This window comes from Motacilla alba, chromosome 5, assembly GCF_015832195.1.
Source record: "Motacilla alba alba isolate MOTALB_02 chromosome 5, Motacilla_alba_V1.0_pri, whole genome shotgun sequence".
Taxonomy (NCBI): domain Eukaryota; kingdom Metazoa; phylum Chordata; class Aves; order Passeriformes; family Motacillidae; genus Motacilla; species Motacilla alba.
The window spans coordinates 5302780-5318376 of NC_052020.1; the positions used below are offsets into that span (position 1 = coordinate 5302780).

The following is a 15597-nucleotide window of genomic DNA, read 5'->3' on the forward strand; positions in this document are numbered from 1 at the left end:
ATTCAACATTTAACTTTTTTTTTTTTTTTTTTTAATTTGTGGTTTGTCTTACAAAAGAAAGGCCAGTGGGATCTTTCATTACTCTTGCTGTCCACATACTATGCTCAGCAGCCCATGGAGGGATGGATATTCTGCATCATCTGTGCTATGCCAAGGTTTGAGCAAGGCAATGAAATCCTTACAGCTATTGCTCAGAAGGCCAGCCATGAGAATCAACTTCTTTTGCTCTTAAAATACATTCAGTGTTAAGTGACAGAACAAACAGTCTGCTACCAAGTAAATGCATTCCACCATAAGAGAATGTTAATAAGAACCAACACAAGTTTCAAAATCATAGTAATAATCCATTACAGCCATTTTGTTTTCAACAGAATTATTACTCCACTCAGTTTTGGGTAGAAAAATAATTAGTTCCTGGTAACACCTGAAATCTGGCAATGCATTACAATGCTATTGATCCATTTTTAATATATTTGCCTTGGTCTTAAGCCATGGATCAAGTGTAAGGACAGAAACCTCCCAGTGAAACAGAGGAAACCACTGAAAAACACAGGGAGCACTGCAAGGTGGAGGCCCAGGGTGAATATTTAGTTCTGTATAGGAGTGCAAAACCAGGGATTCCAGACAGATGTGAAGTAAGAAAAAAAGAATGTAAAGGAAGAGGAAGACATTGGAAATGTAAAGAAAGCACATTTCACACACTGTTTGGACTTTTGAGTCATCTTCTGGAGGAAAGGAACATTAGCTGAAGGTTAACTTAAAGTAGTAGTGACACTGAAGACTGGAACAGAAACTCAGTGTTACAAAGTGAGGTGTCCTAGGAGGATTAAACAATAAGGCCTTAAAGATCCTCTTAAAACCAACAATTTTCTTACAAGTAAAAAACAAAAACCAAAACACTTGCATTCAAATAAATGTTATTGTACAAAATCAATAGTTTACCTGTAAGGCTTTTAATGTTTCTTTCAGTCCATCAATTTCTTTTTCTTTCGTTTCTACAGCAAGTTGGTATTTTCCCTTTCAACAAAAGCTGTACTTCAGTATTTAGGCAGAATAAATGCATTTACAGTAAGAATTTATCAAAAAGAATGTTACAAAAATAAAGTGTATCTCCGCTACAACAGAACAATTGGTGAATAATTGAGCTAAATAATTTAAAAATGCAGATAAATATTGCTATAAAAAGAAAAGTGAAAACACAATAGAGTATTTTCACCACTTCTGACTCTATTCATCAAGTCTTAAAATTGGCTGTCCTGGGAGAGACAAGCCTGACAAAGGCAGAACTAATACTATACTTACAATAAAGATAGTAAATTTGAAAACAAAAAGGTATCAGGTAAATACATTTTTTATCTGCAGGATCTTCACAGGAACAACCTGCTCATTTTTACCAGGTCCACAAAGAGTGAACTGTAACCTGCTATTGCTAGAGTCACTAAATACATGCAAGCACATTTGTGTGTATATATATATATACACACATATGTGTGTGTGTGAATGCATACATAGACAAATGTATGGAATTTGCACATGAGAAAGTCAAAGGACTTCAACAGAATTAAATCTGGTAAAAACCACTGGCTGCATTCAATCCAATGCAGAGCAGAATCTAAATACCAGAGAACATGCCAGAAAACACAAATACATCCATTCAACCACCCCTGCACGTTCCAGTCATTTCCAATATAGTGCTGACTGTGTAATCCTCCAAAACCACCCTGATCACTCACAGTACAGATCATCTAAATTGGTGCAAAAACTGGTTTTCCAACTCTGTCCTGAGCCTAATTTACTCTTTCAGTTACTTTGGTATAAAGTACTGAAAGTACTATTCAATTCAATGGAAATAGAAGTAAAAATTAATCAGCATCAAATTTAATTCTATCATTGAAAATAAAAATCAGAGAGTCATAAGTGGGTATGCATGGACAAATGAAATGCCTTAACAAGAAAAAATTCCAAACTCCCAATCAAGAAAATTACTCAACCAGAAAATACAAAACAAATAGCAATAAATAGCAATGCAGCAAACAATAAAGTTTATTTTTATATACTTTCAAGCCATTTAACCAGTTTGCAAATTTCTATGTCAGTTCTTAAGCCACATCCAGCATATTCATCTGCTCTAAACCACTGGGAAATTTAAATGAAACAACAGAGGCAGACATCCACTGACTTTGCTGTTTAAAACAGATTCATTTTACACCAAATGTAAATCCTTCATTCAGAGGAGGAATTGGGCATTCAGCCTGGTACAAAAACTTATGTAGCTAACAAACTCCACATAAATTCAGGCTAAAATTTATCTTATTTCACTTTAGGTCAAGTACCTTCAGAAACCTTTAGTATCTTTAGTTTAGCTAAATCAATAAAATCCCTATTAAAATCTGATTTCTCTATGGCAGCTAGAAATGTTATTTTTCAGTACTACTTGTAAAGGCCAACTATCCCAATTTATCCCAACCCTCTAGAATAAAGTAAATTTTGTATAAATGCAATATGGAACTATCAAAGAACACTCTTTCCTAAACTGATTTTTAGCATAAGCAGCGACACTTCACAAGTTCTACAGTCTATAAACAAAAAACCAGAAATACAAAAGTTACAAAGACACTTCTTTTGCAAAGGCCACAGCAAAAAACATAATGTAAATGCAATATACTCAGTTTATACTTAGGGTATGTTTGGTATGTTTTATATCGTCATCATTTGCTTAAGCTCTTCTTTGGATGACAAACAAATAATTGCAGAGTACCTTTTCTTCTTCCATGGCAAACATCCTTGCCTGCAACTTGGTTGTCAGTCGCATAAAAAAACAAAACAAAAAATATCAGAACAGCACATGGCAATATTTTATTCATGCAATTCAACAAGCCAATATAGTTATATTAACCTGCACAGTATAATTCCTGGGGTTTTCTACCCATGGGAACTCTAGAACTCTACAGTTCTACAAGGAGAAGTTTGTGAATCTCAATTTTTTTTTTTCAAGGGAGAAATCTAATTGCTTGTCAGTTTCTTTGTTGTGTGACACGATTGTGATGCAGCATCAATGACAAATTTTTCATCACCATGGGCAACAGTTTCAGCTCCTATGAACGTTCTCTGCAAGGTCTCTCAGCTCTTGTGTTTGCTCACTGTAATATGGAGAATAAAACACAAGAGTGAAACACACTTTCAAATGTTGAGCAGGGTAATTTGTGTGGCAGATCTTTTACCGTGGTTTATGAATCTACCCTTGCAGAGGTCATGCTAAATTAGAGGAGACAAACCAAACAAAGCAAAACAGAATAAGGAAAGAATTAGAAAAAGCATTATCTTCTGTAGGAGGTTTTTGAAATATAAAAATGAAAAATGCCAGGAGGAGGGGCATCTGGAAAGAACTATGAAAACACAAGCATAATGGCGTGGCCAGAAGAAAGGACTTTTTTTTTTTGAGCTGTATATTCTAACATTTTATATGCAATAGAAAAATATTTTCATACCAACTGATAACTTGCTATGATGCCACCGTATTTTAAAATCCCACAGTCAAAGCCAAAGGCTTTATTTTGTTACCTGTTTTTTAAAAGCTGCCATAGCTTCTTTGTTTTGTTGTTGCAGCGTGTCAGTCTGATGCTGCAGAGTTTCCTGCTCATGTGAAATAACAACAGTGTGAGTAAAGTATTATCTTAGAGCACATTATATATAAAGTATTTCAAGAAAAGGCTGACTTATTGTGATACTTATTGTTAAATATTTCTAGAATGACACAACTGACTAAAAAATCCTGAAGACTAAAAAAAAAAAAAAAGCATTTTTTAACTGGTAATTGTCTTTTTGGTAGCAGCTTCTCTTTCATTCTTAACAGGTAACAATTCTCCCCTCTGGAATACAGACCTGTTACTAGGACTTCTGTAAGCAACTCCTACCCATCCCATCAGCCTGCAGAAACAATCCACATCCACTGCTAGCTTAAGACAGAACCTTGACACTGGTCCAGGTAGTTACAACAGAATTTTAATACTCATTAAAAATAGAATCCCATTGAAAACTATCTGTTATTCTGTTTATAGTAAGATTTTAGTCTTTTAACAAGCCACCTGAAAGAGCTGAAGGAAGCCAGAAATAACTAAGTGTAAGGCAATAGTATGAGATTTTTCATCACCCTCCAGCCTGGCTTTACTCTCATCCATAAAAACAAGAAAATGAGTGAAGATGTACTTTTTTTGTATTATTATTTCATATCATTATCTCATAGGCTAATACTTCACTCTACAAGATGGAAATCTCCAACATCTTTAAGTATCATGCTTCTCTATAAGATACTTCACCTTTACCATGGAAGACCAGTTTTTTCTAAACACTGAAATATTAGGTAAAAGTAGTTAAGGGGCTCTGTCCTTGAACAGCTATCTCAAAATACAGATGGGTGTTTAGCGAGAAATATTAGTGTGTAGCAGGAAACAATCCACTAATGACTGCACAAAAATAAATATAAATTGAGACTATTAAAAAGAATGAATGGGAGAAAAATATAAAATCTGTCTCACACACAAGGAGTCAAATTTCTTCTTCTGCCTTAATAGAAATTGAGAGTTTTTAAATATAAAGTCCCTTCCAAAATTGCTGTTTTCTCCAGCAAGTTGGTGTTGCTTTCACAATGTACAAGCAAGAACTGTTGCCTTTTGACAAGAATCCATGGAGATAAGGTCTTCCATATCCATTTACTGAACTCATCATAAGATGAGTAGAGGAAGTTTTGTTTTGTGTGTAACAAACAATGCACAGTACATAAATGAATATTCAGAAGCACATAAAAGTCCTGAGAAATGTTTTCCTGAGGTTGTCCCTCAGCCCTGTGTCCAAGGACAGGTTCTCCAGGGGGTGACAGTCATGTGAAGTAGCAAGGCAGAAAAGTACTGCAGGCACAAAAAATCAACTACTCCCACTGTAGTACTCCTGCTCACCACAGGAATAAAATTTTATATCCACAGCACAGCCAAATTAAGATGGCACTACAAAATACAGGAATTCAAGGCAATATCAAGGAATAAATTATGTAGGTATAAGTCTGGTTTCATTAAACAATCATCCTTTATATAACTTTATCACAGATGTAATGGAAAAAAATCCCAATGCTGAACTCTTTATAACATACTACTTTCCTGTACTGTATATTCAAGTGAGGTATTTTATTTTCAAAAAGACAGGGCAGTGTCTAAAAATACTCATTTTCTAACAAGCCTAACACACAGACTATTCAGGCTTGGAAGAGATTTTCCATATATGCCATATATGTGGGACACAGTAAGACTGAACATAGAAGCAGAGTTCTTTTTTAAAGATTAAAAAAATCAGCTTTGGTATTGTAATGTTATACATGGATGAGTATACCCATTAGATTTAAAGGAATATATTCTCCAGTTATTCTGTTTTCCCTGCTTGAGTGTATTTTTTTCAAGAGCAGCCGCGGTACATTTATAAAATGTCGACAAGTTGTAATATTGTAATATGACTTAGCTTAAATAATGTCTTCATTTCAAACTAGTTAGCTAAATTTAAGGTGAAATAAAATGAATGACAGAAATGTTGACTGGAAAGGAAATCCATGAAGGAAATGGTAAAACAGAACCTTTGATAAACCAGAGGAAGATGACTACTTATTGAACTACTGCTGCGATCAATATGATTCTGCATTCAGAAACAATCAAGTCACAAATTCAATTTAAATGGCATACTTGGAATTTTCACCTTAGTGGAGTCTCCAGGTTTGGAAATTCGTATTAGCTTGTTCCTTTGAAGTTCCAGAAAATTTGGTCACATGAGGCTCCCAAAATCTACCACTCATTGATCAGCTTTGCCATGTGCCAATGTTAAGTGCAAAGTACAGGAACAGAGTTCACCTCTCTACCTGTAAGTCCCCTCCTTTTATGAGTGGTAAATTAAATTGCTGTTAAGGTCTTAGATTGGGTGGAAATCCTCCCTTTTGAACCCAGAATATTAAGCACTGCGAAGCTAGGTTAAGAAAAGCAAAGAAGGGTTACAAATTGAAAGCACTCTTGCTTTTACAAATATAAAATGTTTCCTGTTTCTGTGTGCACATATATATCTTTCAAGAAAGAAAAGCACAGAGTTAGGATTATTAATTTAAGATGGTTAGGATGAACTCCAAGATGAAATAGCCTTCCTTTACAACTAAGATGTTAAATATCCCAAGATCAAGGATAGAGCTGAAATTATTGTTTTTTCTGGGGTCGTAAAATATACGGAGTGAAGCCTTTTATCTTGTGCCCTAGTGACAGGGGTCATAGGTTTGATTGTATTAAAGAAGGGAATGCATTTCCCAGCAAAGCATAACCTCAGGAGCCCTAACTCTGAGAAGAATGTTAGACTTACGTTACTGAATGCTTCATTCTCAACATTTAAAAGCTGACAGACTCCTTCCGAGTATGGATAACACAGAAGTTCACGCTCAAAATAACTTTTTGGAAAAATCTCCACTTCCCAAAGATTGCAAGCGGAGTTGTTTGCTGCACTGATATTCGCACTTGCCAAAGCCAAGCACAACACAGAGAAGCTGCTACGCAGCTTCCCCCACACTAACGTGTCACCACGCCTCAGATTCAGCTAAATGTCTTCCTGCTCCAGTATTTCCATCTCTTTTGACTGAAGATTGCCAAGTCATGCCAAATATTATTATATTTTCTAGTTAACAACATTGCTAAGCTGGGCACAATCCAAATTGAAATAAAAGCGACAGATGTTCATGACTAAATAATAAGCTACTGGTAAAACATTCTACTATTGAAATAAAAATAGCTCTAAAAAGAGGAATTGTAACAAATCACCATTTATATTGATATATTAAATTGAAATCTCAGCAGGTGAAACACTAAAAGCACACAGGAAAGTTACCTTCTGCCATTCAAGTTCCTGTTTCTCTATAACAATTTTGTTTATTTGGTCTTCATAATTAGTTTCCGTTTCCTAGTTAAAAACAAACATTAAAAAAAGTCAAAACACTGAAATGAAGAGAAATTCAGTGAGATGCAAAAGTGCCTCAAGAATTCATTGTAGTCAATGATAGAGATAATCATAATTAATGACTCAGAATCTTTGGGGTATCTGAAATATTCAGCTCAAAGCATTTGAATCTTTATTCTTTGTGACATCTCTTAGGACAACTGAAAAGTTTTTTTCAGTGGTTACTTCTGTTATTATGGAAAAAGTTAAATATTTATCATTATCTTCTGTGCCAAGAAGCCTTCTGACCTACCAAAAGAAACTGAAACAGAATCATGGGTAATCAACACATATTTCTGGTAAGACGAGCTACCAGAAAATCTGAGAAGACCATTACTAAAGATCAGTTTCCCTCATGATCCACAGGAAGGTGTTACAGATCCTGTTCTTGCAGAAGCACTTTGTCAAGAAACAAACTACTACTTTTGATAACAAATGAGAGTTGCCTTCTGATAATCACAGTGGCTAAATATTTATGCAAATTTTCCTGAAACACTCTGGTATTAAAGTTAATTTTTCCCAACAGGAATCAGCTTCCCTTTGGAGTCCAATTTTTATGAGCACTGGCCTTCCTCCACAAATCCAATACTCAAAAAAAAAGGAAGAATGAAAAGTTTCCCTATGAACAGTCAGGACTTCCTGCAAAAACAATATTCAACTTTTTGATGCGTGTCATAAGCAAATCAGCACTATCCTGTTTTAGCACATCGTCAAAATAATGAATATCCTTCAAGGACCTGGAGAGCTGCACTAAAGTGCCACTGAGCTTCAAAAGGCTGCTTCCCTGCCTTTGCTCTGCACACTGATGGCCAGCTTGGGAAAGCCACCACTCTAAGGTAAGCCTGACTTTGATGAATCCTTGCACTATTAACATTTACTGAGGTCCAGCAAGGGCCAAGCTCACTGTATGAGGGTAAAAGAATACTCCCAACACTTGAACTGTGAATTTTGATATATTATGTGCAAATTTTATGCTAGTTTTAAGTTCAACTTCACTGTACTTTAAATCTCGCAATCTTAATTGTTGGAAAAATTCAAGTACTCTTGAAGTGACTCACACCTCAAAAATTGGTGAGAAGGTTTCGGAAACAGTCACAACTTGGGAAAAAAAGGCCATGGGTCTCACTAATAAAAAATAAAAGAAGCCCTCAAAAGGTTCATTCCCCAAAAGGTTCATTCTCCCAATATTGGGGTTTAAATACAATTCCACTGAATTGCAATACCATGAACAACTGTTATTTGCCATGAAACTAAAAAGATCCCACCTCTGGATGAAGCAACACCTTTCCTGATACACTGAAAGAAAAAATGGAGGCTCTTCCTCCTTTCCCAAGTGAAGAAGATAACACAAAATGTTTTGGCTATAAAATATACTGCAATTCTTTCCGAAGCCCAATATGAATAAGGGTTCCAAGTTTCTGATTCAAGGATATTTAAAACACTTCAACAATTGATGCAAAACAGTTCTGAAGATTTTGTAACCCTTTCTCACTTAGTACAATATTTGATTCATAGTCCCACTACTTATCAATAGAAACAAAAGAGCAAAGTATGTCCCAAGTGAGTCAAAACAGTTTTTTGACATTGACATCTTGTACACAGGGTTTTAGGGTAAAAACTGACTTTCTTGATTAGCAGACAGTTTACAGGCACATGTGTGTAGAGAAGCACACTTCTTTCCACCCGAGGATACTCCCAAGCATTTCAAGATTCTTGCTGAGATTCTAAATATATGCCTCAGCTCTCATGTGAATTTTACATATAAAATACTGAATAGACATTTAAAACTAAAATTTGGCTCACAGAGAACCAGAGGAAAGTTCTTTAGCTTTTGCTTCTCTGATAAATACTGGCAGAATACAGATGGAGAAGAGACCTAAAGATTTCAGATGACTTATGGTAAAAAAAAAAAAAGAGAACTTTAAAGATTATCAGTGATTCCCAGTTCTGCTTTAACAAATACTGCTGCATAGTTGCAATGATTTTTTTTCTGGTACTATTCTATAAGTACTGAAGGTAAGTCCATCCCCCTAATTTCCCTTGAGTGACAAAACCAAATGAGATTGGCTTGAAGCTTTTAAAAAGGTGTGATCTTCAATCCTTTCTGTTATTAAACAACAAATGCTATGAAAATGATATATTACTAGCAAAAGTCTCTCAAAATGGTAAGAAAGTGACCTTAAATTCCATTTTAAGTGAGCCCTTTGCTGTGAACTCTTAAGAGGATAAGAAGCAAAGTTCTAAGTGAACAACACTCCTCCAACTTACTCCCAAATTATAAAGGTGAATCTGGAAGCTATCAAAAATGTGCATGTATGTAAGTATGGCTGAGAAAATAAACATCATAAATACTTAAACTGAGAATGACAATTACATGATAAAAATGTTCTCACATGAAATCGCCAAGAGTTACAAACCTTATCCATCATTTTTACATCTTCCAAAGGGCATTTATAGTTTACCCATTTTGATTGAAAGCTTCTTAAACTTATGTGAAGCACTTTTTTTTTTTTTTTAGAAGTTCTATCAGCTGTTTAATAAGACAAAAATGTTTTTGTTATACTCAGGAGAACAATATTGTATACAACTCTGATGAGGGATCAAAAACCCACCAAACCTGAAAAGTGTTCATTTTTTATTAGATGCCTTAGGACTACATGGATTTAAGTGTTTATATAAAAGAAGACTACCATAACAATAAAAGAGGAGTAATTTGATGGTTTATTTACTCGTTATAACCTTTAGAAAGTGTCAAGCCTTTTTTAAAGCGTTTGCTTCAGGCTGTAGTTTTACAAGATGGGCTGTGGATTGGTCAAGCCCCCTCGATTCTTGACCCTGAACAGATTTAGGAACAGAATACAGCTGGCTCATGTCCAGGCAGCCAAAACTGCTGCTAGGTACTTTTATTATCTTTTTTAAACTTACAGTCTCCCTCCTACAAAACTGCACATCCAGTTTTCATGCAGGTCAAATAGTACTCACGGAAACTACAATTTCTGATTCTTCCATACTATAATTAGAAATTCCTTCATGAATAAAGCACACAAGTACGATTTTTAGTAGATCTCATGGATATTGTTCTTAAGCTTTGTTTCCAAAAAAAAAAAAAAAAAAAAACAACAACAAAAAATAATAGCAACCTGTATTTGGAATCTGTTCTCAAAAACTTCCCATTTTCAGATGCAGACACACAAAAATTTGTACCAACCACTATTTTTCCTTTGTAAATTTCATTGGTCTGTCCTTGACTCCACTGTATACATAACAATTTCTTTATATTTAATATTTAACCTCTTCTATCAAAATATATTCCTAGAAAGGCCTGCATTGACACTTAGAACACTCCCCAACTGCAGTAATCAGTTCCTAATCAAAAGCCACATTATTCACAAACAGAGAGATTATGATCTAACACACTGCCTGCTGACTCAAACAACAATATCAAGGATGTCACAGTCATGAGATCTGAAATTCAGTGCTGTTTATTCTCTTGAATCTGCATACTTACCTTTTTTCCCAATACTCAGCTGTCTTTGTGTCTGTCATTTTACTTAAAAAATTCCCTAATTTACACTTAGGAATGAAATCCAGTTAAAAGGCTGTTAGGGAGAAGAGGCACTCAGTTGACTACAGAGCAAGACTGACAGACATGGAAGTAAGTGAAGAGATACCCTCACAAAAGGATCAGTGGTCAGTGCTGGATGAGTGGGAAAACTAAATTGGAAAAAACACAAGACACTCTAACTACTGGAGTGTGAAGTAATCCCTGTGGGGCAGGGGAAAGAGAAATACAATTTTTTGTGGCTTTTGATGACTTACATATTCACATTATGTCAATTCCTATGGAGAACAAAGACCCTGTGAACAGCCAAAGTGAAGCTGCATCAAGTACAATCATTTAAGCAATTAATCTTTAGAACAAACTTGCACAGCTATAAAGGATTGGGATTTCCTCTGGAAGATGACACAGATGAACATTCCCTTACTCTGAGCAACTCTTCTAAACTATTTTGAAGACTTTACCTACAATATCATGACATTGAGTAAGGATTGCAACAAATCCCTTAAAATATTTTCATATTTAAGAGTTTGCTTTTTATTAGCTTCACACAGATAATTTCATCCACAAATTTATTTTTATTCATCTGAATTTGTACTGCAGCTTAACCAACCATTCCAGGCACTTTATTAAACTCAAAATACACAATAGGTCCTATCCCAAAGAGTCTCCTGTTGAAGTGACAAGCAAGACCAAGAATGGGAAGAAAAACAGAAGCAAACAGAGGTAAAAATAATCTCATCTGAGACCAAGCCAGCGGTCAAAGACAAACCTGAGAGTAAAATCCATGGCACTGGCTCTAGTGCCTCCCTCAGGTTATCAGTCTACTCAACCTCACAAGCAACCTGAGAAGCAAGTGGAAGAAATAGTAAGAAACCTGTGGAATTTTCACTTTTACTCCACTTTCTGATGGAGCAGATGACACAGTTTTTGTGTTTCATTCGTGGCCATGGAAAAATTATCATGTTAGTGCAAGACAAGCACTGTAATTCTCTGAGTTATCCCTGTATTTTGGTTTATGCTCTACCTTTCTCTCAGGGCTGATTAAAAATTTACAGAATAAGCTCATGCTGACTGAATTTGTAAGAAATGCATAGCTGAAGTGGGGAGAGGGTTTTTAAGGGTATTTAAAGCAAAAACATCCATACAAAATTCTACTTTAAAAGATAAGAATGAATGCCACTAGGCATAAGCCACATTATTCAATACCTCTTGCTTCTTCAGAAAACCTGTTTTATATTCCAAACTTCAAACACACTAAGCAAGCAGCCCTGAACTATCAAAACCAATCAAAAATGCATTCAAGGACACTCCAAGATTTCAATTTAGCTATCTGTAAAATGCTTACTTTTTTATCAAAATTTCTAACTAAACAGGTAAATATATACATATATATGTATTTTTTTAGGGTAAAGGAAGGCACAGCTATTTTAGAAACTTAGGACCAGGTCTTAACTGTGAAATTGGCTCTTAGCATTTGCATCAATTTTGAAACTAAAAACAATTTCAAGGCAAAAAATTACTCACCCTTCTGAGACAACTTTTACAAAATCACAGCCACAAACTCTTGTAGTATAGCAGGCATTAAAACCCAAAGGAAAATGCCAAAAGATGAAATCCCATGGCACTACATGAACACTTTAGGCTCTGACCAAGTGCATTAAAAGTGCAACATTGAGTTAACCAGGTAAATTCAGCTAAGCAGTCTTATAAAGAAAAGGATACTCTCATCATTTAATAATAATAATAATAATAATAATAATAATAATAATAATAATAATAATAATAATAAACAACTATTACTATATAAGAATATATTTAATAATAAATTTAAATGATTCAGTCTTTACTTTTAATACTAAAATAGTTTGACTAGTCTAAACACTACCATTGTAACACAGGTCTGGAGATCACACCATGGGGGCTTTAACAGTACTACACCAAGGAAGTACTTTCATGCAGCCCTTCTCTCTTTCTTTATTTTTCCTTTTTAATGGCAGTCATTCTTTTTTTTTATGGCTTTTAAAGAGAGGATTTTAGCATTTCACTTAGATCAAAATGAGCGTAAATCAAGCATGTCATCAATACTAATATTTAAAAGTAATAATACACATCTTTTGAACAGGTCAAATTCATCAGATGAAGAAAAATACACTTTAGGTCTTTCAATACACATAACAGTTCAGAAACCCTAAGGGGAGAAATAGACAGAAATGTTTACATACACACAGCTGAAAAAGTAACCACAGAAAAATACAAGTGACAAATTAACTACAAGAAAAAACAGCTGCCTTTACCAGCACAGAAGCAATTTTACCTTGGTACTACTACAAGATCATTGAAAAAATAAACCACCCCCACTCCTAATACTCAATACACTATTTATTGTAGGGGTCTAGCTCCATAGTTTAGCAATGTAAAACTGGTGAAATAAAGTGTTTTTAATATAGCTCCTTGCCCGCAGAGGTAATTCTGAAAAACACAAGTAAACAGCCAAAATCACCACTTTTCTGGCAAATGGCAAATCAATTATGAAACGAGAAAGACGTGGGGACTTGAAAAAAACATGTATTCTTTCTTTTCGTTTTGTATTAAAGACTGCTCTTAAAGAGAATAATTACAATGAAAGACAATAATTTAATGTAGCTTTTCTCAATAGCCTGATTACCAACTCTAGCAACTTCTTATCTTATTACAGAAAAATCAAATTCATTCCCATACAACCCTGCTGCCTTTGTGCTGTCTACAGGGAAATCTGTAATACACCCAATACCTAAACCCATTATACTTTTAAACAAAATATCACTTAATTGGTTGGTGAATCACTTAAAATGCAGCATGAGGTCTAGCCACACTTATGCAGCATTTTCTATGATTACCTACACAGAGATAGAAATAAGACAAAGGCCAAACCCAATATAAATAAATTTACCCTTCTTATACGCAGCTCTTCTATAGCCTCCAATAAACTTGTTTTAAAGTCTAACAGTCGAATGGAAAGCAAAGTCTCTGATGGACTTGGAAGAGTAGATTCAAGCGCCTGTGCTTTAAAGTCTTCGTCCATTCTTTGAGCTCCTTTCTGCAAAATAAAGACAGGCATTTCCTCTCTAGTTTATCTGTTAGAGAATACTCAAACTGCGAAACCTTCAAATATGGAGGCAGAATATTTTTGCAAAGAGCAAAACTACTACTTATAGATACCATGTAATTAACAATATTTTTATTTTAAAGTAATGTGCACCACTGTAGAAAAAAACCAAACAGATTTATCAGTAATTCACAATATTCCTTTGCTTCTCCTCTGTATTTCTTGGCTTGGTTTTAGTTTAAAGCAAAAACTTTGATGAGCAGACCGAAGTAGTAGAGTTTTTTTCCCAGAGTTACTGCCCTGCACTGACACGAAGGTGCTGCAACAGACACATCATGCCATGAAAAAGTTGCTGCCTACCTTCAGGATGTCAAAGATCACAAGACAGGCCCAATTTTAAAAGAGATCTTTGGTCCGAAATCAGGGACTTAAGGTAATGCTTGCAGTCTCTGCATCTGAATTTTATCAAGAAGTCTTTCTCACTCTCTTCCTACAAATCCTGTATCAAAATGCTGTACTGTGAGCCAGCTGCATCCACTGCTGCCTAGCAAGGAGTTACACAAACAGGAGCCCCAGGTGTCTCTGTAAGGACAAAGCAAGTTTGTTAGAGACACCAGAGGTGACCACAGCACTCAGCATTTTATTCACAAAAATGCACCAGCTGCAGGTATATTCCCTGTTTTTCCCAGATTATATTTTTGAATCCTTGAGCCTGAATTTTCAGCAGTGCACTAGCCCTGCCAGACACACCCTCTCGTGTTTCTGCACTAAGAATTACGGAGGCAGGGGCAGAGCACAGGGGTTATGACTGACCTGGCTGCTGCCACAGAACCCTCAGGAAGGAATTCCTGCAGGAAGAGCAGAGACCTGGTCTGTATCATGGGGCCATAACAACTACAAATCAGGGCTCACCACTTTTTCTTCTGTTGTCTAAATAAAACTCTAACATAGATCACATTTAAGCTGCTTGGTCATGAATAACAGATTGACTCCTTGTTTAGGTGCCCCACCACAAAAGTTACTCTGTTAGTAAAGCAATGCTTTTGCTAAAACCAAAACAATCGGGCACATTTTTGTCTTTCATTTTAAAACATATGACTACTACTGAGCTGCTCAATATGAAGTATATAAATTCTTTTGTCAGTGTCAAAATGTGTATGTTTGAAGGACTTCTGAAGAGGCAGCAAATAAAGCCTGAATAAGAACCATGTACAAACATGCAGCACTTCAGGCAACAAATCTTTTGTGTCAATGTGCCAACATGAATCAGGCATTATGCAGCAATCTGCAAACATTGTACACTGAAGCTGTTTGAATTTTTTTAAAAGCAATACATTAGGATAAAAAAACTACTATTTCTATTTTAGCCTAAGAACTTAAAATAAGTCTGACTCTCCCAAAAGTACATTAAAAATTTTTGTTTCTTTCACTCAAGTTTTCAAAATTGTTTTCTTATTGATATATGCTGTACCACTACATGAAGAACTACCACAAACGTTTGATATCAAGTATTGGGAGATGACCATAACTACAAATCTAATAAAAATGCCAATGTTTGTTATGTAAATAAACTAAGCACAGAGCCATTTGATTTCACCGTTCCTCATGCTAAGGGTAAGATTTTTACAAACATAATGTTAAAACAAGACACATGGTCTAATTATATTGCTGTCAGCCGACGTCCCAGGCTTGGAGTTGGTGAAATCCTACAGTGATGAACTTTTACAAGACTGTGCCGTTATCAAATGAAGAAGCTGGCAGCCTGTGTTAATGAGGGAAGAAAATAAGAGATAAACTTGATTTAGAAAAAGGATTCACCATACAAGGACAGGAGCACTTGAAGAAGTGCACTCCAGTTATGAAATTACTCCTATTCAGGCCAACCAGTAGAAGAGTGTACATTAACTGATACACACTGGGGCTTGTGATTTTCCTTCCCATC

General features: G+C 35.3%; 1 protein-coding gene across 1 annotated transcript in view; it reads right to left on the reverse strand.

The window, feature by feature from the left end:
- CCDC73 (coiled-coil domain containing 73) overlaps positions 1–15597 on the reverse strand; it is a 95256-nt gene that overhangs the window by 35113 nt on the left and 44546 nt on the right. The window contains 5 exon segments of the mRNA XM_038137347.1: positions 943–1017; positions 2759–2794; positions 3562–3633; positions 6901–6972; positions 13500–13646. Coding sequence (XP_037993275.1) covers positions 943–1017; positions 2759–2794; positions 3562–3633; positions 6901–6972; positions 13500–13646 — 402 coding nt within the window.